This window comes from Lontra canadensis, unplaced genomic scaffold (assembly GCF_010015895.1).
Source record: "Lontra canadensis isolate GAN:19392208 unplaced genomic scaffold, GSC_riverotter_1.0 scaffold4, whole genome shotgun sequence".
NCBI lineage: Eukaryota > Metazoa > Chordata > Mammalia > Carnivora > Mustelidae > Lontra > Lontra canadensis.
Genome location: NW_022630998.1, coordinates 34,440,093 through 34,467,750, shown reverse-complemented (window position 1 = coordinate 34,467,750; position 27,658 = coordinate 34,440,093). Strand labels below are relative to the sequence as shown.

General features: G+C 34.0%; 1 protein-coding gene across 3 annotated transcripts in view; it reads right to left on the bottom strand.

Moving 5' to 3' along the window:
* The window catches only part of AP3B1 (adaptor related protein complex 3 subunit beta 1), a 277,679-nt gene that overhangs the window by 96,419 nt on the left and 153,602 nt on the right, over nt 1-27,658 (bottom strand). For all 3 annotated transcript variants that reach the window (XM_032847913.1, XM_032847905.1, XM_032847915.1), the window contains exons 15-19: nt 26,320-26,496; nt 12,760-12,946; nt 11,679-11,809; nt 6,722-6,830; nt 3,749-3,911 (exon numbers count right to left, since the gene is read on the bottom strand). In XM_032847913.1, coding sequence (XP_032703804.1) covers nt 3,749-3,911; nt 6,722-6,830; nt 11,679-11,809; nt 12,760-12,946; nt 26,320-26,496 — 767 coding nt within the window. The remainder of the gene's footprint in view (nt 1-3,748; nt 3,912-6,721; nt 6,831-11,678; nt 11,810-12,759; nt 12,947-26,319; nt 26,497-27,658) is intronic.

The window sequence follows — 27,658 nt, the reverse complement described above, 5'->3', positions numbered from 1 at the left end:
AGCACAGGCAGGAACCTCTGTGACTTCAGTCATAGCAATTTCTTGCTAGACATATTTCCAAAGGCAAGGGAAACAAAGGCAAAAATGAACTACTGATTCATCAAGATAGAAAGCTTTTGCACAAAACCAGAAGACAACAGACAGAATGGGAGAAGATATTTGCAAATGACATATCAGATAAACTGCTAGTATCCAAAATCTAAAAAACCTTACAAACTCAACACTCAAAGAACAAATAAAGAAATGGGCTGAAAACATGAAAAGACATTTCTTCAAAGAAGACATACAAATGGCCAATAGACACATGAAAAAATGCTCAATATCACTGGGCATTAGAGAAATACAAATGAAAATCTCAATGAGATATCACCTCACACTAGTCAGAATGGCTAAAACTAACAAGTCAGGAAATAACAAATAGTGAGGATGCAGAGAAAGGGGAACCTTCCTACACTGTTGGTGGGAATGCAAGCCACTCTGGAAAAGAATATGGAGAGTCCTCAAAAAGTTGAAAATAGAGTTACTCTATGACCCAGCCACTGCACTACTGGGTATTCAGCCCAAAGATACAAATGTAGTGTGTGTATGTATATATGTGTGTGTGTATCTGTACATATATATATACACACACACATACAATATGTATATGTATAATGGAATACTACTCAGCCATTAAAAAAATGAAATCTTGTCATTTACAACATCATGGATAGAACTAGAGGGTGTCATATGAAGTGAAATAAGTCAATCAGAGAAAGAAAATTATATGATTTCAGTCATATGTGGAATTTAAGAAACAAAACAGTGGATCAGGAGGAAGAGAGAGAAAAATAAAACAAGATGAAATCAGAGAGGGAGACAAACCATAACAGACTCTTAATCATAGAAAACAAACTGAGGGTTGTTGGAGGGGAGTGGGTAGAGAGATGGGGTATCTGGGTGATGGACATTAAGGAGGGTATGTGATGTAATGAGCACTGGGTATTATGTAAGACTGATGAATCACTGAATTCTACCTCTGAACCGAATAACACACTATATGCTAATTGAATTTAAATTAAAATTTAATTTAATTAATTAAATTTAAATTTAAATTATTAAAAAAATAAAAATATTAGAAAAAAAAACCAAGAAAACTGAAAAAAATAAAAAGAAAAAAAAAAACCAAATGATCAAACCTAAATGCTGATGCTACTCACTCATCTGTTCACTCACTCATTCATTTTAAAAATATTAATTGACCACTCACCATGTGTTGGCAGTATGTTAGTGCTAGGATAACAATGTTTAATAAGATACAGATGATCTCTGTGTCTCCCTTACAGAGTCTACACCACACTGGGGAATACAGAGAAGATGGCGATGACAAAAAAAGTATGGTAAGTAATAGGTAATAAAGCATAATGTCATGAGAGATCATCTAAACAAAGTGAACCAAAATAGGGAATGCTTCCTAGAGGAAGAAACACGTAAGCTGAGAAATAGGAATAACGCAGGGAGTATGGATAGTTTTGGGTAGGGAGGTAGTTCTCCGTGGAGAAAGAATAACATCTAAGGTAGACCAAAGGTCTCTTCTCAAAGAGAAATATATTATGGTCTTCTACATTTTCTCAAAACTGAAGGTCTAGTTCTCTTTCCGTGTGTGTACTTAAAAAAATAAACCCTCCGCCAGGCAGTTTTAGAAACTTCATACCAATTAACTAATTTAGATATTTCAACATATTCTTAGTGGGTGTATTATTCTATAATACTCAGGAAACTTAAGTAACTTGCTCAAGGACACATTGCCTGGAGCGGCAGAACTGGAACTTGAACTCAGTTTGTCTTATTCTAAAGACCATGTTTCCCCTACTACAGCATGTAGCTTCCTTCAGATGAAAATACTTTGGAGTGTAAAACTCAAATTTAATCATAGTTAGGACTACTAAGGGTGGTTTTAAAGAAACTTAAAGCTCCTTAGCTTTAAAAAATTACCACTCAGGAGCACCTGACTGGCTCAGTGGGAAGAGCATGCGACTCTTGATCTCAGGGTTGTACGTTGAAGCTTCAAGTTGGGTGTAGTGATTACTTAAAAATAAAAGCTTTTAATAAAACTTATCATAAAGCTACACTAGCAAAGTTCAAAAACAATTCTAAGAGACAGGCAGAAAAACATGGTGGGAGACAAGGGAAGAATCGATATTTCCTTGAATTGATTTTCGTGGAGGAAATACGATTGCTGTTTATTAAAAATGAAGTCATGGTAACATCTCAGAGCACATGTAATTATATTCGATGACTAAAAAATATGTTGGTTTTTTCCCCGTAGCAAAAAATAGCAATTTATTATCTCCAATTCAATGGTTAAAACATGTACTTAAAAATGCAAGGTTTTCAATGTATTCAAGATTCCTGCTGGTATAATAAACAATTCTTTTAAATTAAAACATAGGCAAAAAGAAAACTCCATTTCTGAAGGAAAAAACACACAATGAAAGTAATATAAATACATGATTAAAAATTTCTAGCATATTGACTTTTGCTATTTGGAAAATACTGAGTGCACTGAACAAAATTTTCCCTTCCTGGAAATAAGATACTTCTTATAAACTACGTAATCATAGATATTCTGATATTAATCCAGAAGTACAAAATTTCTCTCAAAGGAAAGGATATTACAAACCAAGTAAATCCTTTGCTGCAACAAGTGAATGATTCTGCATACATTTAACTTACAGCTTTTAAGATAAAATTTTAAACGTAAAAGTGTTATTTTGTTATGCAGCACTCAATTTTGATGGGTAATTACTGTTTACCTTACTGCTTAGAGTTTCAGATGTTAATCTAATGAAAAGAATTTACTGGTAACTAGCTTTTTAACTTTGCAATGATGAAAAGCCTGTATTAATTTAACCTACAGATTTCATTTGTTCTGAACAGGAAAAACAATATAAATCACTTTTAAAATCATTAAATCCTGACTTAAATTAATAAAGTCATAATTAGGGCATTATGCTGTGTTTGTTATGGAAGTGGCAGGGCGAGCTGCTTTAATTACTGTCTGTAATAAAAGGAGCAGAGAGCGTACTGCGCCCCAATCAGTGCTGTCAGCCACGACTGAGCTGGGCTGCAAGCTCATCAAGTGAACGGGCAGCAGGCTTCCAGGGAAAGGGCCATCATGCCTGCAGAGGCCACTTGCTGACAGCAATGGGGAAAACAGACTCATACAATCCAAGGTATTAGCCCCAATTACTCAAAATTTTAATGACACTTTAATACACGATAATGTTGATAATGGGAGATCTTAAAAAGCGCTAACACTTAAATATCTTATGACCGTCTTCCTTCACAGCCCTTGACTCTAATATTTGGATCATAATCTTTTTACTATAACATTATTTAGAAAAATCAATTGTCTTAGTTACATAATGGCAAAGTGTTGAAGGATTTAATTTTAGTCCTCAGCAAAATTGCTACAGAAGGTAATTAAGTGTTTCATACCTACTTCTTGATCACTTAACTCAGCCTTCCAAGGTTATACCAATTTTCAAAATGTAACCCCAAGATTTGTTCAAGTTCAAAATGAAAACTAAGTATAATAAGAAGTAGAATAATGTGAACTACTATTCTAATTAATTTTACAAGATTCAGTGTCTGGGAAAAAATACACTTCTTTTCTCACTCACTTTATGTATTGAAAGGAAATGGTGTCCTGGGGGGAAATTTTGCCACAGAATATTTTTTGAAGAAAATTCTGACAAAATATTACCTTTTCCCTTTGCTTTTGGAGTTCCTCTTGGGTGTTATTTTGTCTCCTACTTCTGATGCACTTTTACTGTCACTCCTATGCTCACTGGAGGAGTCCTCACTGCTGTCATCACTACTTCCTCCCTCCTCGTCTTGTTCTCCACTTGCACTTTCAGATTCACTCTCTGAAAAAATAAAACCAGATGCCCCTTGATTTATAGCTATTTAACTAGACATAAGGACCCAAGTAACTGTCAATATTCATAAGAAATGAAACTGATGTTTAATTTTAGTTTACTGGACCCCACTTGTACAACACTCCATTTCCATATTCCTGTCATTCAGTCCCCCCACCTCCACATTCCTGCAGCAGTGTGAGTGAGTGTGGGGAACGCCAAAGGACAGAGAACACACTTGACAGTGAGTAGGGTAGAGCAAAGATGAACCAAGTAAACCAAATTTGAGAGAATCTTGCTTTTCAAATCCTTAAGTATTTAGTTATAGCAGTAACTTCCTTCTTTTAAAGGAATGATGTAAGGATGAAGAAATAATTTTTAATTCTTCTGATAGTGAGAAATTTTATTGAGAGAAGGCAAGAGTTGAATCTTATTAGGTATAAATTTTGAGATGGGAATGAGCCATTTGAATCATCTGTAAAAATTTCTCAATTCAAAAGCAAAAACCAAAATTACTAATTAAAAAGTAATTACTTATTTTAGCTAGTGTAGGAGTTTTCCACAGGTCAAAGAGATCATAAAATTATCCTATGAAGTTATACATTTAAATGTTTTATGTATAACTTAAGGCATACTAGGACTCTTCCCAGCAGTGATACATATAATTCATGTGTATTTTAAATATGAAGCATAATTTTTTACTATATGAAATGATTATAGGTGCAAAGCACTAGCCTAAATAAGAGGACAAACTGTTGCCCTCATCTATTATCTATCTGATGAAGTGCTCTTAGCCAGGAACATCTAACAGGTAAACAGTATCTACTTTATGAGGATTTATTTATGTATCACACAGTGAAAAGCTAGGATTACCTAGCTGTTGTGAAGATTAAAGGATTTGAAACATGTAAAGGTGATGAGGACACAACACTGCCTGCCACATTAGGTAAGGCATTCATAACTATCAGTTTCTACAAAGGGAAAGATTTACCTTACCCAAATTTTATAAAACTGTTGAGTAGGATATTTTAAATTTGCTATGATATGAAAGTTACGCACATGTGTGTTTATATATATTTATATATATATATATGTGACTTATCCCATAAATAAGGAAAAAAAATTATAGCACCTAAGTTACTCTCTCACGTTAATTACATGGGAATTCAACAAAAGTCTTGGTCCAGCTCACTTCAGGACCCACTACTTAAAATTTTCAAGTTAGTAAAATCCCTCCTCCCAAACTTTTTTTTTTAATTTAAGTGAATAAATTTTTATTCAGTATTAATTTTATGTCAAAGTTAGTAAAATCCTTAAGGAAATTTGTTTATCTTCTAGAAGACTTACTGACTGGAAAAATAATCTCATAATTTCTAATGAAAAAGTTACCCTTTCCTCCAGTAGCTAGAGTGGAACTCCCGCCACATGTTCAGATTAACCCATGAGAAGTCTTAATAGAATATTTCAAATATGTATTTTAAAATGTTAGCCTATGAACAGGCATGAGCTTATGAATAAAGGTGATGTAGACAAATATCCATATGGTATGCTTTTAACTATACAACAAATCTTTCTTAATGATCTACCTCATTTCTGAAATCTGTTTTTTAGAATTAACACTCTACACCGAAGTATATTCTCCATTTTCAACTTATCATTTCAGAACGTGATGCATCACAAAATAATTTATCAGATATAGGAAACAAAGATTTTGATAGGAGAAACTGAGGAAAAAGTGAATGTATTACCTTAGAGGGTAATGCATGAGCAAGTAATAGTGCAGAGCTCTAGTTTCTCCAAGGAAAAAAGGTTATAGAAGAAAAAGGTGTCATTTGATCTTGGGTCAGATAGAATAACTCCAATATATTTTTCATTACGCAAATTGTTCACAGAATTTTAGTACTAGAGAGCTTTAAAAGCATCTAACTTTACCTCTTCATTTAACAGAGACAGAGAAAGTAAGTACCTTATTCAGTTGGCATAGCTAAAATGCAGCACTTCTAAATCCTTCCTATTTAGCATTCTTTTCATTGTATACAGTTGTCCTAATTGTTTCAGCTCTTTGATTCTTTATAATACACAAGTGATTTATTAATTTTAGCTTTAGTCTATACAGGTTCAATTAAAGGTAGAAATATCTCTGTCTGTCAAATAAATAAATAAAATCTTTTTAAAAAAGGGGGGGGTGCCTGGGGGGGCTCAGTGGGTTAAAGCCTCTGCCTTCGGCTCAGGTCATGATCTCGGTGTCCTGGGATCGAGCCCCACGTCGGGCTCTCTGCTCAGTGGAGAGCCTGCTTTCCTCCTCTCTCTCTGCCTGACTCTCTGCCTACCTCTCTGCCTGCTTGTAATCTCTGTCTGTCAAATAAATAAATAAAATCTTTAAAAAAATAAAAATAAAAAATAAAGGTAGAAATAAAAGTATAAAATGGATAAAGATCAGATTGCTCAATGGTTAAAATAAACATTACATTTTTACAGAACAGAGTTGCTTTTAAAGTTCCCACTAAAGGCTTATCAAATATAAAATCATGTTTTTCAATATGCTATGAATATAACGGGCAGGGTGGGTTAGAATTCAGAAAAGCATGAGTTTCTGTTTCAACTCTTACTTTCCTAGCTAGGTGTTCAAGAGGCAAAGTCAAATGAGAAAGGATTAGAAATTACTTTGAAAACTATACAATGATATGTAAATGAAAGGCATTATCATAAGAGTATAAACCCACTTGGTGAATATTATATACTAGGCCTTATTGTTTTGTTAGAAGTATAGCATATAAACTGTAGTGAACAAAGTTTTATCAATGAATTATAAACCCCACCACTGTCACTGCTACTATCAGAAGAGTCCTCTTCCTCCTCAGATTCAGAATAAAATTTCTTAGCAGGATTCTCTTTCTTTGTTTTTCCAGCTGGAGTCCATTCTTTTGCCTATTTAAAAAAAAAAAAAGGAAACTGTAAATTCAAATGAATTCTCATTAAGGGGTTCAGTCTTCTGGCAAACAATCATTCAGAATACAATGTGAATCCAAAAGAAAGTTGCAGGTCTCAAAAGAGAAGGCAACTGTTAGAAGACCTGGCATTAAGGCTGATTCCCCTTTACTCCTAGGTAGAAGAAGTCAAATTTCACTCAGAGCACATTCTGTTAAATCAACACCCTTATTTTACATAGAGTTTTAAACACTTTTGAATTTGCTGGTCCGCAGGAGATTTGAACTAAATATGCTGTAGAGGAGGTGAAGGCAGTTAGAGGCAGACACAGTAACAACAAGAAATTCAAGATCATAGCTAAATACTGAGGTTAAAAAAGAAAACAAAAAACAAAACAAACAAACAAAAAACAACCCTGAATAAAGTGCAGGCAATCAACCCTAACCATCTCAAGGGTCCAAACCCTGGGGTAAGCTTTAACTTCTCTCTCTCCTTCATATTTTAAACATCTAATCCCCCCAAAAAAGGTTTAGCCACATCGGTCCTTTACCATCAGTCAGGGCCATCTCGTTCAGAATTCTGCAACTGCTTATTTTGCTTCTATTCATAACCCCCATACCCCAAGTCCAAGTTTGCTCCACAGAGCAGCTAAAATGACTGAATTAAAACTGAAGTCTGATCAAGGCTCTCTTGGGTTTGAAAGCTTGCCACAGCTCCCCATTTCACTCAGAAAAAGCCAGTCCTTAGAATAAGCTACTCACCCTACCAGACCAGACCTTCCCTGACTTTCAGACCTCTTGCTGCTGCTCTCCCTCTGGCCCACTCTGCACAAGTGCCTCTTAACTGTTCCTTTACCAACTTCAGGCATGCTCCCCTGCAGGGCCTTTCCCCCACCTGACTGCCCTTCCAGTGCTCTCCCCCAGGTAACTACATGGCTCACTCCCTCATTTCGTTCAAGTCTCTGAACAAAAGTCACCTCAGAGAGACTCTATTTAAAATTCCAACCTCCCATACCTGGCACTTACACTCTTACTTTGCTCTCTTCTTCTTCTTCTTCTTGGGGTTTTTTTTTTTTTGGTCATCACAGCACTTAGTACTTCCAACATACAATACAATTTACATATTTATTTTTATTGCCAGTCTATCCCTGCTACAATATCAGCTTCCACCCAGCAGGGATATTTGAATGCTTTGTATACAGATATATCTCAAAAGTGTCTGGCACAAAAATGATTAGTTGTGTGAATAGCTCCTTAAAGACTCTAATATACTGCATTAAAGTAAAATACATTATTTTCATAATTGTGACTTTAATTAACACAGAAAAAATTAAATCATCTTACATATACTCTCTGTTAAAGGGTAGGGAAACCTGTATTTTTTAAGAGATCAAAAATGGTTAAGACTCATTTATTTACCAAACTTTCAATTGAATTTCTACTATGTGCCTGTCTGCTAGAGTATATGACAGACGTTTACGAACGGTTCTCAACAGTGGACACACATTAGAATCATCTGAGAATATTTCTTAAAATATTAACACAAAGAAAAAATATACTAAAAAGCTGATACCTGAGATTTACCTCCTAAGATTCTGATTTAAATGGTTTGCTGCAAATGGTTTGCTGCAAATTTAAATGGTTTGTTTCCATGTGATTGTAATATGCAGCTAGGGTTGTAAAACCCTGATCTAGAGGGCCTTCAGGCTTAAAGTATGTTGCTTAAAAAGATAAGCTTCAATAACTTGGAAATTACTAAATGAACAATAATAGGAAAATGAGTAAAAATTCCTTGAATATATTTGAATAAGATACATAAAGTCAGCAGTACTATTTTCTTTTTGTGTAAAATGCTCTGTCTTCCAAATATGAATAAAGTACTGTTCTATAAACAAAGTTCTCCTATATTTAGTAAACATATTTTTTCTTAAATCCTTAAACATATTTTTCTGAAGCCTGGTAAAAAGTGTGCCAGATCAATGTTTGGGGGAAAAAAATTAATTAATTAGATGGCTTTCAGGGTAAGACCAAATCAACAAATAAGGATAATTACGCTTCCATACTTAAAGGGGCAAATTATCTTGATATGACTGAGTTTTAGGTTTTAAACAATAAAAACAATTTTAACTTTTTTATGGTCCTTTATGATTATGATAGGTCTATCATTTCTAAGCAAAAGAAGTAACAGAGGAAGAGAATAGTGAAGGACTAATTTGAAAGGTCCTTGGAGGAATAAAATACCAAAAGTAGATGCGTTTTATAAAGCAAAATACATTTAATATACAAAAGACAGTCTTCCTCTAAGAGGGCAGGATTTTCTAGACCTAGGCAAAAAAAACTCTAAAGGATTTTCAAAACTTACTGGTATAATATAAAAATATGTTACATCCAATATCCTGGAAATGGTAGTGTGCAATCCTAAGTGACTTCTACTGTCAATCTAACCAGGTTCCCTATCAGATAACCTAAACCTAGGCATTTTCCTTAACTAAGGTTATATTTCATAATAATGAGATGCGACCCTGGTAAGATCACTTTATGGTAAAACTAGGATAACACAGTGTATTACGTGCATGAAATATATTGATGTGATTTTGTAGGATGGGTGGTAGAGTGAAAGGCAGGAAAAACTATAAGGAACACTACTTTCTGCACTATTGCAGCTGCATTTGATATTAAAATGATGTATTTTTAAAAATTAATTATATCTCTTACAGTATAATTTTAAGCCAAAATATCTAGAGACCAGTAGATCAAAAATGTTTTTGTATAGTATCAATGGATAGTGACAGTTTTCTTTAACCCATTCCATCAGTTTTAATTGTTCTCCATAATAAGTCACCAATTATTAATTTTTAGAATGCAGTCAGCAAAATGAAAAAGAAATCAATTTGTTTCTGTTGAACTGGATAGGTGAAATGAACATAAGAAAATAGGTTATTTAAGTATTGTCCCTATAAGGTAGTTATGCTTAGAAGAGCACAAGACAATGGAAGAAGCCAGTCAACCAACCAATCCATCAGCCAATACAAGGATACTGCTGAAACCAAATTAAATTGCATAGCATTGCTATCAATTTCTGGAAGGATAAACTATTTTTATTTTTATTTTGGCGGAATGGGGCGGCAAGGAGGAAGGATAGGGGAGAAGTGGGGGGAGGATAAAAGGATGTTTGTATGTGTGCCAAACCACTATATACCCAATAATGGAAAAGGAAAGGACCATAAAAACAATGAGCAGGCATAATAAGAAATTAGTAGAAAGATTAAATCTATGGAAAGAATCATATCAAAGAACATTTCTTTATATGCTAGCATCCAAAAGAAAGTTGCACAAATAAGTCAATCTTTGAATGAAGAGTACTTAAGGGTATGTAGATCTGAGTGAAAATCAACAAATGTAGTGTCAAGGAGGAATGGATATATAATTAGTTTTATTAAATTTTACATTTCTTTAAATCACCTCTAAATAGAGAGAATTTGTCACAACATAAAAATGACAGTGCTAAGTACTAAGAATAGCACACATCCGCAAACAAGCTCAAGCTTCCTCTCCTCATGTTATATAATAAAATTCAGTTAACAGCACAAACAAGGGACTCTGAACTGGGTTGGAATCCCAGTTCCATCACTTACTAGCTTACTAACTAACTTGCCCAAAGAGGTTGGACAACTTAAGTTCTCTGAACCCCGTTGCCTCATCTGTAAAATGGGAATAAAATAACCATCATTTATAATTACTATGAGATTTAAACAAGATAATGTATGTAAAACATTATCAAAGTACACTACTACCAGGGTTTGCTAAATGGAGGCAATAAGAGTTATTATTGTTCCTGGCCATGCTTCAAAGCCAGGATAAATTTGAATAGTTAAGAAACACATTTCTCAAAGGACCAAATTACATGGCTGGGCCCATTATAGAAACTCTTCTATTTTAAGTAATAAAGATTTCCTTCCATTTTATGCAGAAAATTTAATAGGCAAGGAGGTTAACTGACTTTCCCAGAGGAATTAGTGGCAAAGAACTCTGGTTATCTGAATCCTGGTTCAATACATCTTTTCTATTAGAAAATCACCCAAAATGTAATATCTAATTGTTCTTTTTTTATTAATTCTACTTTAAAAAGTTTTGGATATATTCACATAGTCAATTGCTAAAGACAATAAAAAGACCCTTCCCCTTTACTTTTCTTGTTCATAGAAGAGAGAAAAATATTAGAAAATAACATTAATTCTTTTATTTTGGTAGCCAGCAATTTTTTTTTAAAGATCTAGGAAAAGAGTATTTATTTAGAGAGGTTTTTGTTTTTTTTTTAATGTGAAAGCAACATATTATTCATTTTAGTTATGACCTTGTCTAAGGACATTTTTCGTACACAATGCAACCTATTTATGTTTAGACTTCACTTAAAAGATGTTCATCAGAAAATTCAGAAGAACACTTTGTATGGTGTTTCTGGAAGAGAACACCAAAAATCATTTAGAAAAATATTGACAGGAAGCTTACGAATCTCTAAACAAACTAGAAAAAGCACAATCCAATGACACTAAATACCTTAGAAATTGAACCTACACAGCTAAAAATGCAATACCAAAAATGTGGGTGGCACTGATGAGGAGAATTCGATTCTCTATTTCCTCGAAGAAAAGGAACAGTACATGTACAATGACACAGGAATACTACAATATTCAGTTCCCATAACAGCAAGATATATCTAACACATTACATTTAGAAATACCAGAACAATTTTCAATTTCAACCCCCCAAAAAAGCTTTTATATAAAACAATAGTTATTCTAGAATCTCCCACTGCTTGACAAAATTAATTTCAGAAAGGTCAACTTACCAACTCTATTACTTCTACGTTTCGAACTGATGGGTCCGGCGCCACCTCTGGCCAATTAGATAATTCCAGGTACCCGTTAGCTTTAGTGTTGAGAGTATGAGATAAAGTGCCTAGCTGGAAATGATCCCTATCTATTAAAATAGAGGAAAATATAAAATAAACAATATGAGCTGTATCTAACAGAGAACAATCCTAATCAGAGCTCAAGGTAATTGGCATATTACCTCAAATGTCAAGGAATAAATATAAACTAGGAAGCTCTTCATAGGTCAAAAAACTGATTTCAGTCCATAGATTACAATAATCTCTCCCATAATGGTCAATAAAAAAGCTAATCAGTCAGTGTGTTTAGAGGTGTTGCTCTGAAATGTAGCTTCTCTAAAAATTACTTTACTGTGAATATTAAGAATGACAGCACAGTTAAACAATCCATATACATGTCTTAGCACAAACACATCCAGAATTTTAATAGTTTTTCTACAAAACTGAACTGCTTTTTATCACCAGCAATTAAATAAGAAACAATATGAAAACCAGGGTATATAATTGTTTGATTCTAATTTTAATGGCTACTTGTTAAACTGATAAAATAATTACTCTTTCTAAAAAGCTGGGAAAAATAAGTCAACTTCCATCTTTGAAAAACAAATTTATATATAAAGGGATATTTTTATGAAATAATCCTTCCTAGAAAAGTTTTGTTAGTATACACAGAATATTTAATTAGTAACAACTCACCATTAAGGTAAAAATTAGATTCCTTATTAAATAAAGCTATTTAAAATAGAAATGAAGTCAATGTCTAGTAGAACAACACAGCTTTATTATTCAGCTAAACTGTTTAGTAAGAATAAAATCAAAAGAATGAAATTATTTAGGTAAATAAAGCATGTAAAGATATAAACCTTAATATAAAGGTTGCTCTAGAGAACACATTGAGTAGAAAGCATACCGGTTTTAAACATTTATATAGGTTAATCACTTACATTTTTTAACAGATAAATTTTAAATGTATTAGAAATTGGGGCATATTGTCATAATTTTTTAGGTAATATATTTTGCAGTTATATTCTGATAATACCTTTAAAAGGAGATTCAAGCAGTGGTGCAGGTTTTTGTGCTAGGAATATTTTTTTGGCATATTTACTTAGAGCTCCACTCTTCTCATTCGGAACAATAAGCTGCCTAATAAATCTTGTACGGTCTCTGATGTCGTAGTTTTGATCATACTTGCCGAGATTTAATATGTACTGGGTAAGCAATTTTGTCTGTTGGAAAAAAACAGAACAAGATGAGAATACAGTTATTTATGATTATTGATAACTCTGGATAAACATATTTAAAGAGGTAATAAAAATGAATGGTTATGTCAAACAAATGTTGTTCCGTAGGGAATATGCATTTCTAACGCTGCAAATGGAAATTTTGAAGCCAAAGCACATGTCCTCTTCAGTACTGGGGAGGTGAATGCTGAGTACTGAGAAGCAGCCATGTGCTAGATTATTAAACTGCTGAAGTGGAAAGAAAGGCATCATTAAAAAAATAATCATATATGGCAAACCCGCTGAAGGGTCTACGTGAGAATAATGAATGTGGAAATACAACTAAAAACATGGCACTCAAAACTTAATCGGAAAAATATGCAGGACATCAAAACATCAGAGAGTATTAGGGGGCTGGCAAACTGCTTCTCCTGAGGTGTGTTTTATGAAGAGATACTGTCCCTGGCATAAGCAGTGTCTGCACTCTGACTGCACTCAGTTACTTTACCCTGAATTATGACCCATTAAAGCAGACACATGAATCACTGAACTGGATTACTGCAAATTATTTGCAGTGCATTTAGCTGTTACTTTTTCATAAAAGCAAGCTGCTGATGCCCTCTAAAAACTAGGATAAAAGACTCCTTCCATTTTTTTCCCATGCTGCTTATAGCCTCTAGTAATATTGGTCATTTATTTATTTATGTAAGGCAGCAACTTATTATAGTAGCTTTTACACTGTAATACGATTTCCAAAGTCAATTTCTGAATGTACTACATTAACATACATTGAGATAATTTTAATAGTAATTAAACCAAAATCGAAATGTTATCAAAATAGGTTTGTATTTTAAGCTCGTTATTTTATTGAAAAAGCATAGTTTTAATTAGATTACATAAATACAATTATAGCTATAAATTAAATAGGATTCATAATACATGGAAAAAAGAAACATCTACACTAGAACATTTTGTAGATGTTAGAAATGCATACAAAACAAATCAATCAAGTCAGGCAGAGCTAAAGACAATTCTAGAACAGTAAGTCAAAGTACACAAATGGTGTGGTAAACTTTTACAGTTATAATTGGTTAAGATAATTGATTTGGATAGAAAGCAACCTTCTTGCAGTAATAATGTATTTAAAAAGCATTAACCTAGTTCCAATAAAGCAGAACTATAAAAAATAAAAGGGAAAAATGTTAATAGAGCTATTCTGAATTTGGTTACCAGTAATTGCTATTCACTAATTACTAGACCGTATTGGTTCAACTATAGATAAGAAAAATTCTATGATTCATTTTTAAAAACAATTACCAAAATATTCACCAAATGAGGAATGCAGCTCAAAACAAAGTGACGTGTCCTGGACTAGGTTATTAGCTTTCTGAGAAAGGCTAGGAAATATACTAACCATCAGTTTTCTCAAATGCACAGTGAGAATTTACAACCAGGGTAACTCTGAAGTCCATCTGAGTGTGGCGATTTAGAAGATGCAATTAAAATAAATCACAGAAATAAAATAAGTCTGTTCATTATAATGATTTCCTAAAAACTTTTATTCCAATATAGTTAACATACAGTGTTATTTAGTTTCAGGTGTACAATACAGTGACTGAATGATTTTTTTTCCTTTTTGAGCTAGTGGAGTGATGTATTTTGCTTCTATGTCTGGTCCCCAAAATTAATTTTTAGGAAATTAAACTATTTCAATATATTTACAGACACTATCAAGAGTTAGGGAATTTTCAGGATTAAAGTTTTATAATTTTTAAAGTATGCCTTTATTGACTGCAAAACTTGTTTGATTATATTGGTGGGCTTATAAAAACAGTTCTATTAAACATTCATTTTCAAAATGAAAATTCTTTCTAAAAGATAAAAACCTATCTATGTATAATGATGCATTAAAAACAATAATTATTCACCATATATTCATATACTTCAATCAGTTTCTTTGGAGTACCTAATACTAATTACTAATGACTAATACTAAGTCATTGATACTTCTATTAAGAACATATTTCTACATGGTCTTATCGTGAACTATTTTTAAAAAATAAGACTGCCCACAATCATTCTGAATTTTATGATCAATAATTATGAAATTGTTGACATCTTCAACTTACTCTTTTCTATAGACCATAATATTTTTAATGAAGAAAACACCCTCTTTACAGTATTAAACAATCTGGTCAGCAAAAAGAAAATTCTACAGATAGAAGCATATTCTCATCATGCTTTCTTTCATGCTGACATCTGTAAAAATATCAAGCCCATATACTTAACTTTTACCCCTCCAATTTTTTTTGATAATGATTTCTATGAGACAAAACTTTTAAGTCATTCTCTATTTACACTTTTAAAAATATTTCACCAAATTTAGAAAATGCAAAAATTACCTTCTCAATATCATTTCACTCTAATACAAAGTAAAAGCTCCATCAAAAAAAGTCTTTATATTAGTTGAGATACTGCAAATGACAGAACTTCTAAAGTAAATCTTGAGGTCTTAACATTTAACTTGAAGGGATAAATTTCAGTAACTCCCTGCTTGAAAGATTTGTTTTCAAGAATTGCCATTTGCTAAAATTTTCAGAAGTTGAAGGTTTCTGGCATTCAGTTGGTAAATGCTTTAAAGATTTCCAATTGATTCTGAATCAAAACCTAACAAATAGATGTTTTGCTTACTCCCATCCCCTCCCTTGGTTTTTTTTTTTTTTTTTTAAAGATTATATTTATTTATTTGACAGAGCGAGAGATCACAAGTGGAGAGGCAGGCAGAGAGAGAGAGAGAGAGGGGGAAGCAGGCTCCCTGCTGAGCAAAGAGCCCGATGCGGGACTCGATCCCAGGACCCTGGGATCATGACCTGAGCTGAAGGCAGCGGCTTAACCCACTGAGCCACCCAGGCGCCTCCCCACTTTGGTTTTAAAAAAGAAAGCCAACATAGGATGGTTAGGTTAATTTACAAAGCAGTTTTTCACAAATCATGTTTTTAGGATCCATTTGGTAATATGCAGCAAAAAAACTGTGCAAGAGTGCATACTGTTATACGTAAGTATGTGTTTTTAGTATTAGCTTCATGACAAGAATTCTATAGTCCAATTAAACTATATATAACAAATATCAGTATATTTGAACATTATAATTTTATTTCAGTAGACAGAACAAACAGAAATGGTTTATGTGCACCACAACCAATTCTCAAAACGCTTCTCTTCCATAGTTTTCTTAATTTATTAAGAAATTGATTTTACCATGACAACATATTTAGCAAAACCAAGTAATTTTATCTTCCATGTTGACCTCTTAAATTTACAAGAGCATTTACAACACTTTTGACAGAAGAAACTTCCAAAAGCTTTGCTTTGATTCCATTTATAGCACTGACAGAGCAAACATACAAAAGCTTTGAGTGAAAAAAGTCAACCTATTATTGGAATTAACTGATTCTCTATTTTAAAACTAGCATTGTGTAGGTCCTTTTTCTGCTAATGGAGCCAATACAGAAACAGTTATTGCTTCATTTTTTTATATGTGCAAAAGAGAACTTGGAATATAAAATGAAGAAAATCAATTTTTAAAAAGTTACTTAAATGAGATCCTGTATCACAAAGAGATATGTAAACATCTTCTGTGCCTGTAAATATTTGTGATCTTGAGACACAACCTTCTTAAAATAACTCTTAGGCTTTTTAAATAGATGCTGATGCTTTTTTAAGCAGATACATTTTATCTTTTGGTGGTTGTGTGGTCAGTGATACCACTGCAACTCTCAGAGTGGATGGTAAATACTGATAAACATTTTGTGCATATTAAATACCAAGAAAGAAATTCAGTACTTAGTTAAGTATACACTTCCATTTTTAAGAACTGATTGCTGCTGGATTTATAACAAAATAAAGGAAGAACTACCAAATAATAATATAAATAGGCTTTAGATTTACACTGCATGATAAATGACAAAAGAACTGAAGTGAGTGTTCTGACCACTCACCAATGATCTATGGCAGGACTGTCTCCTGCACATATTTCATCTACAACCAGCCCCAACCTTCCCACGTCTTCCTTTGACTCCATCCACTGACAACTTGGGAGTTTCAAGCTTTGCACAGACCATAGCATAACCTGCTGGTACAAGATGCCAGCAGATGAAACACTTCAACACTTATCTCACCACCACTGAAAAAAGGAAGGAGTTAGTTTTTTCCTATTTGCCCTGTTAGGGCACAATCAGCACACATTCTGTATGCCGCTCTAAAAGAGAAATTACTTATGTTATATCCCAAAAAGGTTGGAAAAAGAAAGTCTTTCTGATTTAAATGTCTTACATATTAAAATGAAATCTCTTGTTTGTTGCACCTGTGTTTCCATGTCATTAGACAAAACCACAGCAGAGGTTAAAAGTACAATACAGAAGTCTACAAACTTTCTCTGTCCTATTTTAACATAACAATTAATAATAAAATGAAGAATTTGGAGCAAATCCTAAACTGCATAGGACACACAGACAACAAACCTATATTAAGTCTGTCCTGGATAACAGTGGCAAAGAAAGTAAACAATGGTTAAATAAATAATCATAAGCATTTTAAGATAACCAAAGACTGAATCCAAAACCAGATGGGACATTAAATTATTATTTTAAATAGGTTTTACTCACAAAATTATGAAACAAAGAGAATAATACAATGCACCTCAATAACAAACATTAATAACTTGTTAAATTTTGATTACACATTATTTTTTTCTGCTTAGATTTAAGGGACTGTGACTGGTATCAACTAACAGCTAATGCTATCCAGATACTACACCAATTACATTCCTTTCAGACTGACTCTAAGTCAGTAGGACATAGGAAAATGACTTTGGGGGAATGCTACATAAAAATTTGAAAAATCATTACTTGAAAAAACTTCTTAAAATATGAGCATAATATTTTTAACTAAACACTGTAACAAGTACTAAACTGATAAATATTTGCTCAAATAGCTTTCTTCAAATGTTTATTAAGTCAGCACAAAATAATAAAAAAGGTATCTCAAAATATAGTCCTAAAATCAGCTGAGATATCCTCTTTAAGGAAAATAAAAAAGTACACAGAATTTAGCATTTAGCAGAGCAAAGACTAATATTAGTTCCATATAGCTGTTATTTTGAAAAAGAAAGATACTGGCAAATGGTTTGGTAAATGAAAGAAAGCTACATAGAATTCTTAACCTATACCAGAGGGAAATCTAAGCAGTACCAGTGTTCCACGTAATCAATTTCATCATTTCACGACCAACCAGGATGAAATTTCCTGAACTTAACAGTATCCATATTTTTGTCAACTTGAAAAGTTTTCTGTAAGTTTTTTCCTTATATGCTTTATTTGCTTGAGTTTTTTAATGCCAAGAAAATACATCGAAAAAAGGGTAGCGATGTTACTACACAGAGCTTGAGCCCCTTTTGCTGTCATGTTAAAGTCATGCTGGGGGCAGAGACCAATTTCTCCAAAGACTTGAAATCACAGAGCAAGAGATAATTTGTGTCATTATTTTTTTTGTTAAGATTTTATTTATTTACTTATTTAGAATGCAAACTGGGGGGAGGCAGATGGAGAGAGGGAAAGAATCTCAAGCAGATTTCAAGCTGAGTGCAGAGCCCAAAGTGGGGTTCAATTCCAGGACCCTGAGATCATGACCTGAGTCAAAACCAAGAGACGGATGCTCAAATGAATGAGGCACTCAGACACCCCAAGAGGGAATTTGTTTATAACTTCAGGAAGGATCCCCAAAATATAATTATGATTTATGAAATTTCTTACTAAGAATCTTACTAAAGAGTCCAAAAAGCAATACAAAGAAAATACAAGTATTAAAGATACTCAATGACTCACTCTCTTTTCTAATGGCAGAAAAGCAGAAACCCGTCTCACAGAAAATGAGACAGTTACTTAAATGAATTATATTTATACATGTCAATATTTTAAAAACATGGTATTGTGTGAAAAAAAGTAGGTTACAAGAGTATGCAAGCAAAATTTCAAAACCCACAAACCAGTAACATAGTACACAGATATATACTCGTGTAATAAACATGTAAAACAACACAAGACCGAAGCGCACCACCAATATGACAACAGCTACCAATGGGGAGGAAAATATGGTATGAACAGGAACTTGAAGATTTACTTTTATTTATTATACTCCCTTAAAAAAACAACAATTATGGTGAAAACACTGACTTAATCTTAGTGGTAGATACATATGTATTCATACCATTTTGCACTTTTCTATAGGTTTGCATTATTCTACAATGAAAAAGAAAAACATGAGTCAAACAAAACATTTATATTACTTATCACTACATTTAAAAGATTACAGGAAGTTTAAAAACAAATGCACCCATTATTCACTAACTTTTAACCGCTATTAACCAGTTTAATCAACTCCTAGTTTTCTCTCTCAGACCTCAGTAGACTATTTCAAGGAAGTCATGCTCAACCTTTACACTATGTCTTAAGAGCTATAGAGCTTCAGCAACTTCAGCTGATTTCAAAGTCCTTCAGGTTCTCCACCTGTATAACAGTGAAATTATTCTCCTTGTACGAGTATTCTAATAGCATTTTCTACTCTTGATAATCATATCTAACAATTTTTTCTTCATAATAAGAGAAATTTTCACCACCCTTTTCTCAGTGGGGTAAACCCAAATGGAGTGCTTTTATTCATGAGAATAGATATTCCAATAAAGGGATTAATTCCCTTACTATAAACAATAATATTCTCTAAGAATAATCCAGCAGCTGGTTAGCAGTATAAACTAGGAATACAAAAAAAGCATAATAACTAACATGGATTAAGCACTAATATGATCCAGGAAATCCTAACGCTTTACCTGGACTGTCTCCTTTAATCTTTTTAATAAATTTGTGAGGTAGAGACAATAATTGTGCTCTTAATTATTTTGAAAAAGTGCATTTGTTCCAATTCAGTTGTATAATGTCAATTTTGTGTTTGCCTGGGCATGATTTTGTCTGCAAGAAATACTAGGTGAAGATAGAGAATGGCTACCAACTGAACTGGGCTTTGGAGGAATGACAAAACATACTAACCTCAAACATCTACCTCACAGAAGAAGAGAATTAGTGATATAGAAGACCAAATGATGAAAAATAAAGTAGCTTAGAAGAAGAGAGATAAACTACTACTGGATCATAAAGGGAGAATTCGAGAGAGAAGTGATACCGTAAGACGAAAAAATCTTAGAATAATTGGGATCCCTGAAGAAGAGAGAGGGAGGGGAAGAAGGTATACTGGACTAAGTTATAGAGTAGAACTTCCCTAATTTGGGGAAGGAAACAGGCATCAAAATCCAGGAGGCACAGAGAACCCCCCCCTCAAAATCAATAAAAATAGGTCCACACCCTGTCATCTAATATTAAAACTTACTAGTTGTAGTGACAAAGAGAAAATCCTGAAAGTAGCTCAGGACAAGAAATCTGTAACATACAATGGTAGAAATATCAGATTGGCAGCAGATTTATCCATAGAGACCTGGTAGGCCAGAAAAGACTGCAATGATATAATCAGAGCACTAAACAAGAAAAGTATGGAGCCAAGAATACTATATCCAGCTAGGCTGACACTGAAAACAGAAGGAGAGATTTAAAAAAAAAACAAAAACAAAAACAAAAACAAAAACAAAACCTTCCAGGACAAACAGCAACTAAAAGAATTTACAAACACCAAACCAGCCCTACAGGAAATACTGAAAGGGGTCCTCTTAGCAAACAGAGAGCCCAGAAGTAACATAGACCAGAAAGCAACAGAGATAATATACAGTTATAGTCACCTTACGAGCAATACAATAGCACTAAATTCATATTTTTCAATAATTACCCTGGATGTAAATGGACTAAATGCCCAATCTAAAGACACAGGATATCAGACTGGATAAAAAAACAAGGCCCATCAAAATGCTATCTGCAAGAGACTCATTTTAGACCCAAAGACACCTCCAGATTTAAAGTGAGCAGGTGGAAAAACATTTACCATGCTAATGGACATCAAAAGAAAGCTAGGATGGAATTCCTTATATTGGAAAAACTAGATTTTCAACCAAAGACTATATAATAAGAGATGAGGAAGGACACTATATCATACTTAAGGGTCCATCCAACAAGAAGATCTAACAATTTTAAATATCTATGCCTCTATCATGGGAGCAGCCAATTATATAAACCAATTAATAACAAAATCAAAGAAACACAACAATAATACAATAATACTAGGAGACTTTAACACCCCCCATCACAAAATGGATAGATCAACTAAGCAAAAGATCAACAATGGAATGAAGGCATTAAATGACACACTGGATGAGAAGGATGTTACTGATATATTCAGAACACTCTATCCCAAAGCAACAGAATACACATTCTTCTCTAGTGCACATGGAACATTCTCCAGAATAGATCACATCCTGGGTCACAAATTAGGTCTCAACAGGTACCAAAAGATCAGGATCATTCCCTGCATATTTTCAGAACACAATGCTTTGAAACTAGAATTCAATCACAAGAAGAAAGTTGGAAAGAACTGAAATACATGGAGGCTAAAGAGCATCATGGGTCAACCAGGAAATTAAAGAAGAATTAAAATATTCATGGAAAAAAATGAAATAAAAACACAAGTTCAAAATCTTTGTGATACAACCTAAACCTAAAGGAGCTGGACAAAGAACAGCCATAAAGCCTAAACCCAGCAAGAGAAGAGAATAAGGACTAGAGCAGAAAACAGTAGAACAGATCAACAAAACTAGGAGCTGGTTCTTTCAAAGAATTAATAAGACTGATAACCCACTGGACAGATTTATCCAAAAGAAAAGAGAAAGGACCCAAATAAATAAAATCACAGAGGAAAGAGGAGAGAACACAACCAACACCAAAGAAATGCAAACAATTACAAGAACATATTATGAGCAACTGTATGTCAAAAAATTAGGCAATCTGGAAGAAATGGATGCATGCCTAGAGATGTATACACTACCACAACTGAACTAGGAAGAAACAGAACACCTGAACAGACCCATAACCAGTAAGGAAATTGAAGCAGTCATCAAAAACCTCCCAACAAACAAGAGCCCAGGACCAGATGGCTTCCCAGGGGAATTCTACCAAATATTTAAAAAAGAATTAATACCTATTCTCCTGAAACTGTTCCCAAAAAATGGAAGGAAAACTTCCAAACTTATTTTATGAGGCCAGCATGACTTTGATCCCAAAACCAGACAAAGGCCCCCATCAAAAAGGAGAATGACAGACCAATATCCCTGATGAATATGGATACCAAAATTCTCAAGTGTCAGGATATAAAATAAATGCACAGAAATCAGTTGCATTTCTACACACCAATAAAAAGACAGAAGGAGAAATTAAGGGGTAGATCCCATTTACAACTGCACCGCAAAACATAAGATACCCAGGAGTAAAATCTAACCAATGGGGCAAAGAATCTGGACTCAGAAAACTCTAGAATACCCACGAAAGAAACTGAAGAAGATGCAAAGAAATGGAAAAACACTCCATGCTCATGGATTAGAAGAACAAATATTGTGAAAATGTCTATGCTACCTAGAACAACCTATGCATTTAATGCAATATCTACTAAAAAACAACACCTTTTTTCACAGAGCTGGAACAAATAATACCAAAATTTGTATGGAACCAGGAAAGACCCTGAATAACCAGAGGAGTGTTGAAAAGAAGAGCAAAGGTTGCAGCATCACAATTACAGACTTCAAGCTCTATTACAAAGCTGTAATCATCAAGACAGTATGGTACTGGCACAAGAACAGATAGATAGATATTTAACAGAATAGAGAACCCAGAAATGGATCCTCAACTCTATGGTCAACTAATCTTCAACAAAGCAGGAAATAATGTCTAACAGAAAAAAGACAGTCTCTTCAACAAATGGTGTTGGGAAAATTGGACAGCCACATGCAGAAGAATGGAACTGGACTATTTCCTTACACCACACATAAAAATAGACTAAAAATGGATGAAAGACTCAATATGAGATAGGAATCCATCAAAATCCTTGAGGAGAACACAGGCAGTAACCTCTTTGACTTCAGCTACAGCAACTTCTTCCTAGAAACATCACCAAAGGCAAGAGAAGCAAGGGCACAAATAACCTATTGGGACTTCAACAAGACCAAAAGCTTTTGCACAGCAAACAGCTGACAAAACCAAAACACAACCAACAGAATGAGAGAAGATGGTTGCAAATGACATATCAGATAAAGGGCTAGTATCACTTTAAGAATTCAACACTTAAAGAACACATAATCCAATAAAGAAATGGACAGAAGAACAGACATTTCTGCAGAGACATCCAAATGGCCAACAGACATGAAAAAGTACTCAACATCACTCAGCATCAGGAAAATACAAATCAAAACCACAATGAGATACCACCTCACACCAGTCAGAATGGCTAAAATTAACAGGTCAGGAAATGACAGGCGTTGGCAAGGATGTAGAGAAAGGGGAACCCTCCTACACCATTGGTGGGAATATAAGCTGGTGCAGCCACTCTGGAAAACAGTATGGAGGTTCCTCAAAAAGTTGAAAATAGAGCTACCCTATGACCCAGCAATCGCACTACTGGATATTTACCCCAAAGAAACAAATGTGATCCAAAAGAGCATGTGCACCCCAATGTTTATAGCAGCAATGTCCACAGCAGCCAAACTATGGACAGCAAAACTATAGCTAAACTATAATTAGTTGTTCATCAGCAAATGAATGGATAAAGAAGATGTCATATATATACATAATGGAATATTATGCAGCCATCAAAAAAAATGAAATCTTGGGGTACCTGGGTGGCTCAGTTGTTAAGCAGCTGCCCTCGGCTCAGGTCATGATCCCAGAGTCCTGGGATTCGAGCCCCATGTCAGGCTCCCTGCTTGGCAGAAAGCCTGCTTCCCCCTCTGCCACTCCCCCTGCTTGTGTGCTCTCTCTCTAGCTGTCTCTCTCTTTGTCAAATAAATAAATAAGATCTTAAACAAACAAAAAAGAAATCTTGTCATTTGCAATGACATGGATGGAACTAGAGGGTAGTATGCTAAGCAGAGTAAGTCGATCAGAGAAAGACAATTATCATATGATCTCACTGATATGAGTAATTTGAGAAACAAGACAGGATCATAGGGGAAGAGAGGAAAAAATGAAACAAGACAAAACCAGAGAGGGAGATAAACCATAAGAGACTGTTAATCTCAGGAAACAAATTGAGGATTGCTGGAGGGAAGAGGGGTGGGAGGGATGCGGTGGCTGGTTGATGGACACTGGGAGGGTATATGCTCAGGTGAGGGCTGTGAATCGTGTAAAACTTATAAATCACAGACCTGTACCCCTGAAACAAATAATACATTATATGTTAATTTAAAAAAATAAGAGAAGAAATTAAAAAAACAGAATAGTTAAAAAATCAACAATTTAACAAAAGTATCTAAAGCCTAATTCCATTTGCAAAATCTCTCACAGAATTCTAGCAAGTTTTTGTAAAACAGAGTTTCAAAAAAAACCTTTGGTCTTTTTTCACAGAATTGAACAAAAAAATTCATCTACACTGTAAAAAAAAAATTAATAACTTAGACCTCAGGTCATGATCTCAGGGTCCCAATAACTAAATAATTCATTAACAATTCTGGAATGCTCACTGAGGCATCTAAGCCACAGGAAATTCAGACCTACAAATAAATATCAGGACTTCATGGCAAACCAGTCCCTAAGCACTGTGGCTTGGTCTCCTTAATCCATTTTTCAAGATGGCTAAAATAAAAACGAAAACAAGTTTTTACATTTAGATCAAGTAAATCATTTTAGTCTCTATGTCATATCCAACAGATATGAACCATACAACTTAAAAACGCTGTCAAGTTGATGGTGATTAAAAACTACTCTTTAATGCTTAGTTTACCAATTCTTTCAAGACCCCTTTTCTTGAGAAATGAAAAACTGGAGAACAGAGCACAACCCTACAGACACTGCCACTCATCTACTTTTATATTTAATCATTTAATAAATAATGAGTTATGTAAAAATGCATATGAAAACTTGGCATGTGTTCTTTTTTAAAAGATTTTTTTTTAAGATTTTATTTTTTTATTTGACAGAGAGAGATCACAAGTAGGTAGAGAGGCAGGCAGAGAGAGAGAAAGGGAAGCAGGCTTCCTGCTGAGCAGAGAACCCGATGTGGGGCTCGATCCGAGGACCCTGGGATCATGACCTGAGCCGAAGGCAGAGGCTTTAACCACTGAGCCACCCAGGTGCCCCAAAAAACTTGGCATGTTTTCTTAACATCATTATGCTTTTACCAGTAGGTGGTGAAGTCAATTCGTGGTTATCTAGAAGTATCATTCTAAAATATACAATAGAACACTTCAGAAACTGAGCTCCAAAACTTCATTTAATAATAAAGCTCAAGAAAATATGTCCAAGTGCAAGCTATGTTGTCTTCAAATTCAAAAGATATGGAATACACTTCATAATTTCTGAACAAAAAATACTACTTTTCCATTATTGTTTCCTTATAGCTACAAACACAGCCAAAAACAGAACCTTCATTTAGTTGTGTAAGACATAACTACTTTAGGTCTGGATTAACATTCTAATTTTGTATTAATTTTATAATAACCTAGAAACTAGATACATTTAGAATAGCCAATTCTAGGTGCTATAATGACTTTCACAATACTACATGGATTTAGAGTATTAGGTTAACATGGTGTTTTATCAATAAACGAGATAAAACAAACATAGCTGATTCATGACTCTCACTGCTCTCCTCTTTTCCTACTTGAGGGGCGCCTGGGTGGCTCAGTCGGTTAAGCTCTGCCTTTGGCTCACGTCATAATCCCAGGGTCTCAGGGTCCAGCAACACGTCAGAATTCCTGCGAAGAGTGTGCTTTTCCCTCTCCCTTTGTCCCTCCCCTAACACACACTCTCTCTCTGTTTGCTCTTTCTCAAATAAATAAATAAAATCTTAAAAAAAAAAAAGTTTTATCCTTCACAAAACCTTCTCTCATTGCTCACCTCATTCTACTTCAGACTTCCAATAACTTTCTCCTCTGAAGTTCCACTATATCTTAATACTTCTATTATAGTGGTTACCACATACTATTTCAGTTGCGTTTTTCTCCCCTATTAGACCAGAACATTATCTCTGTGCACCACTACCTTCTAATATAGAACCTTAAAGAAACAGACACCTAGTAATTGTTGAATGGACAAACTAATGCATGAACAGACCTTAGCTACTTCATTAGAGTAAAGAGGAAAGTAGGTGTCACATAGGTAGACTAAGATTTAGACTCTTACCTGTCTGGAGTTGGTCAAATACAATTTTGCTCCCAGATTTAAAATCTGCAGTTTTACCAGATCATCTTCACTAGTGAAGTTTTTAGCCATCTTCCTCAAAACATCAGGGGCAATTTTAGGAACTCGTTCACAGTTTTCTCCAATTAGCCAAAGAATACTTGCTCTAGCCACAGGAACCTAACATGAGAAGCAGATTATATAGTTACAAATAAGATAATCACACTCACTCCTGGACAATAACATAGAAAAGGCTCTAAATATAATAAAGGTTTTATATCCACTCATGTAATATGTATACCCAGGAAGTGTACTTTTAGTTATGGGTTTTCCTTAGTTATCAAATATAAACACCCAGGAATTATCATCAAAACTGATTTCAGAGATAATGCCTTAGAAAACATTCACAAAGAAAAAACCATTTGTCTAGAATCTTGATTCTATCATAGATGTGCAAGTTCATGCACATTTGTTTATACATTACTGGTGCTGCTTTTGTCCTATAATAGCAGAGGTAAGTACAGTTGATCCTTGAACAATACAGGTTTGAACTATAGTGAGTCTTTACTAACGATTTTTTTTCAATAAATACAGCATAATACTGTAAATGTATATTCTTTATGATTTTCATAATAACATTTTCTATTTTCTGGCTTATTGTAAGAACTCAAGTTTGTAATATATGCAACATACAAAGCATGTGTTAATCAACTCTTTATGTTATTGGTAAGGCTTTTAGTCCACAATAGGCTATCAGCACTTAAGTTTTTGGGGAGTCAAAGTTAAACCTGGATATTTCACTGTAGGAAGGAGGGTGTTAAAGCTGAAAATATTCACTATATAGCAATTTTAGAAAAGGTTTTCTGACTTCTGCTCTAAGGCACTGGTTAATAAACCTTAATGCCCATAAAAATCACCCAGAATTCTTACTAAAACTACAGGGTTTTGGTATCAGGTCCAGGCAGTAGCTCTGTTATGGGGCCCAGGAATTTACATTTTATGAAGCATCACAGATGATTTCTAAAATGGGAGGCCTGCAAACCATGTTTTGAGAATCCACTGGATAACAGAAAGAAAGAAATAGATTCATTAAAGACCATGATTTCAAATTAAAACTCTTACTATCCTCTATATATTTGCATCTACAGTACTGGGGATATATAAAACTGACAAAATCATCAAAGTATACTTATAAAATCATGAATCCTGGTCTATTATTTGGTCATCAACAAAAGAAACAAGGATAAGATAAATCTGCCCGATACTGTATTTTGGCATTTTATTTTTTAATAAAGTACATTTCAATATAATTTGGTTTTTTTTAATTGCTTTGCTACAAATT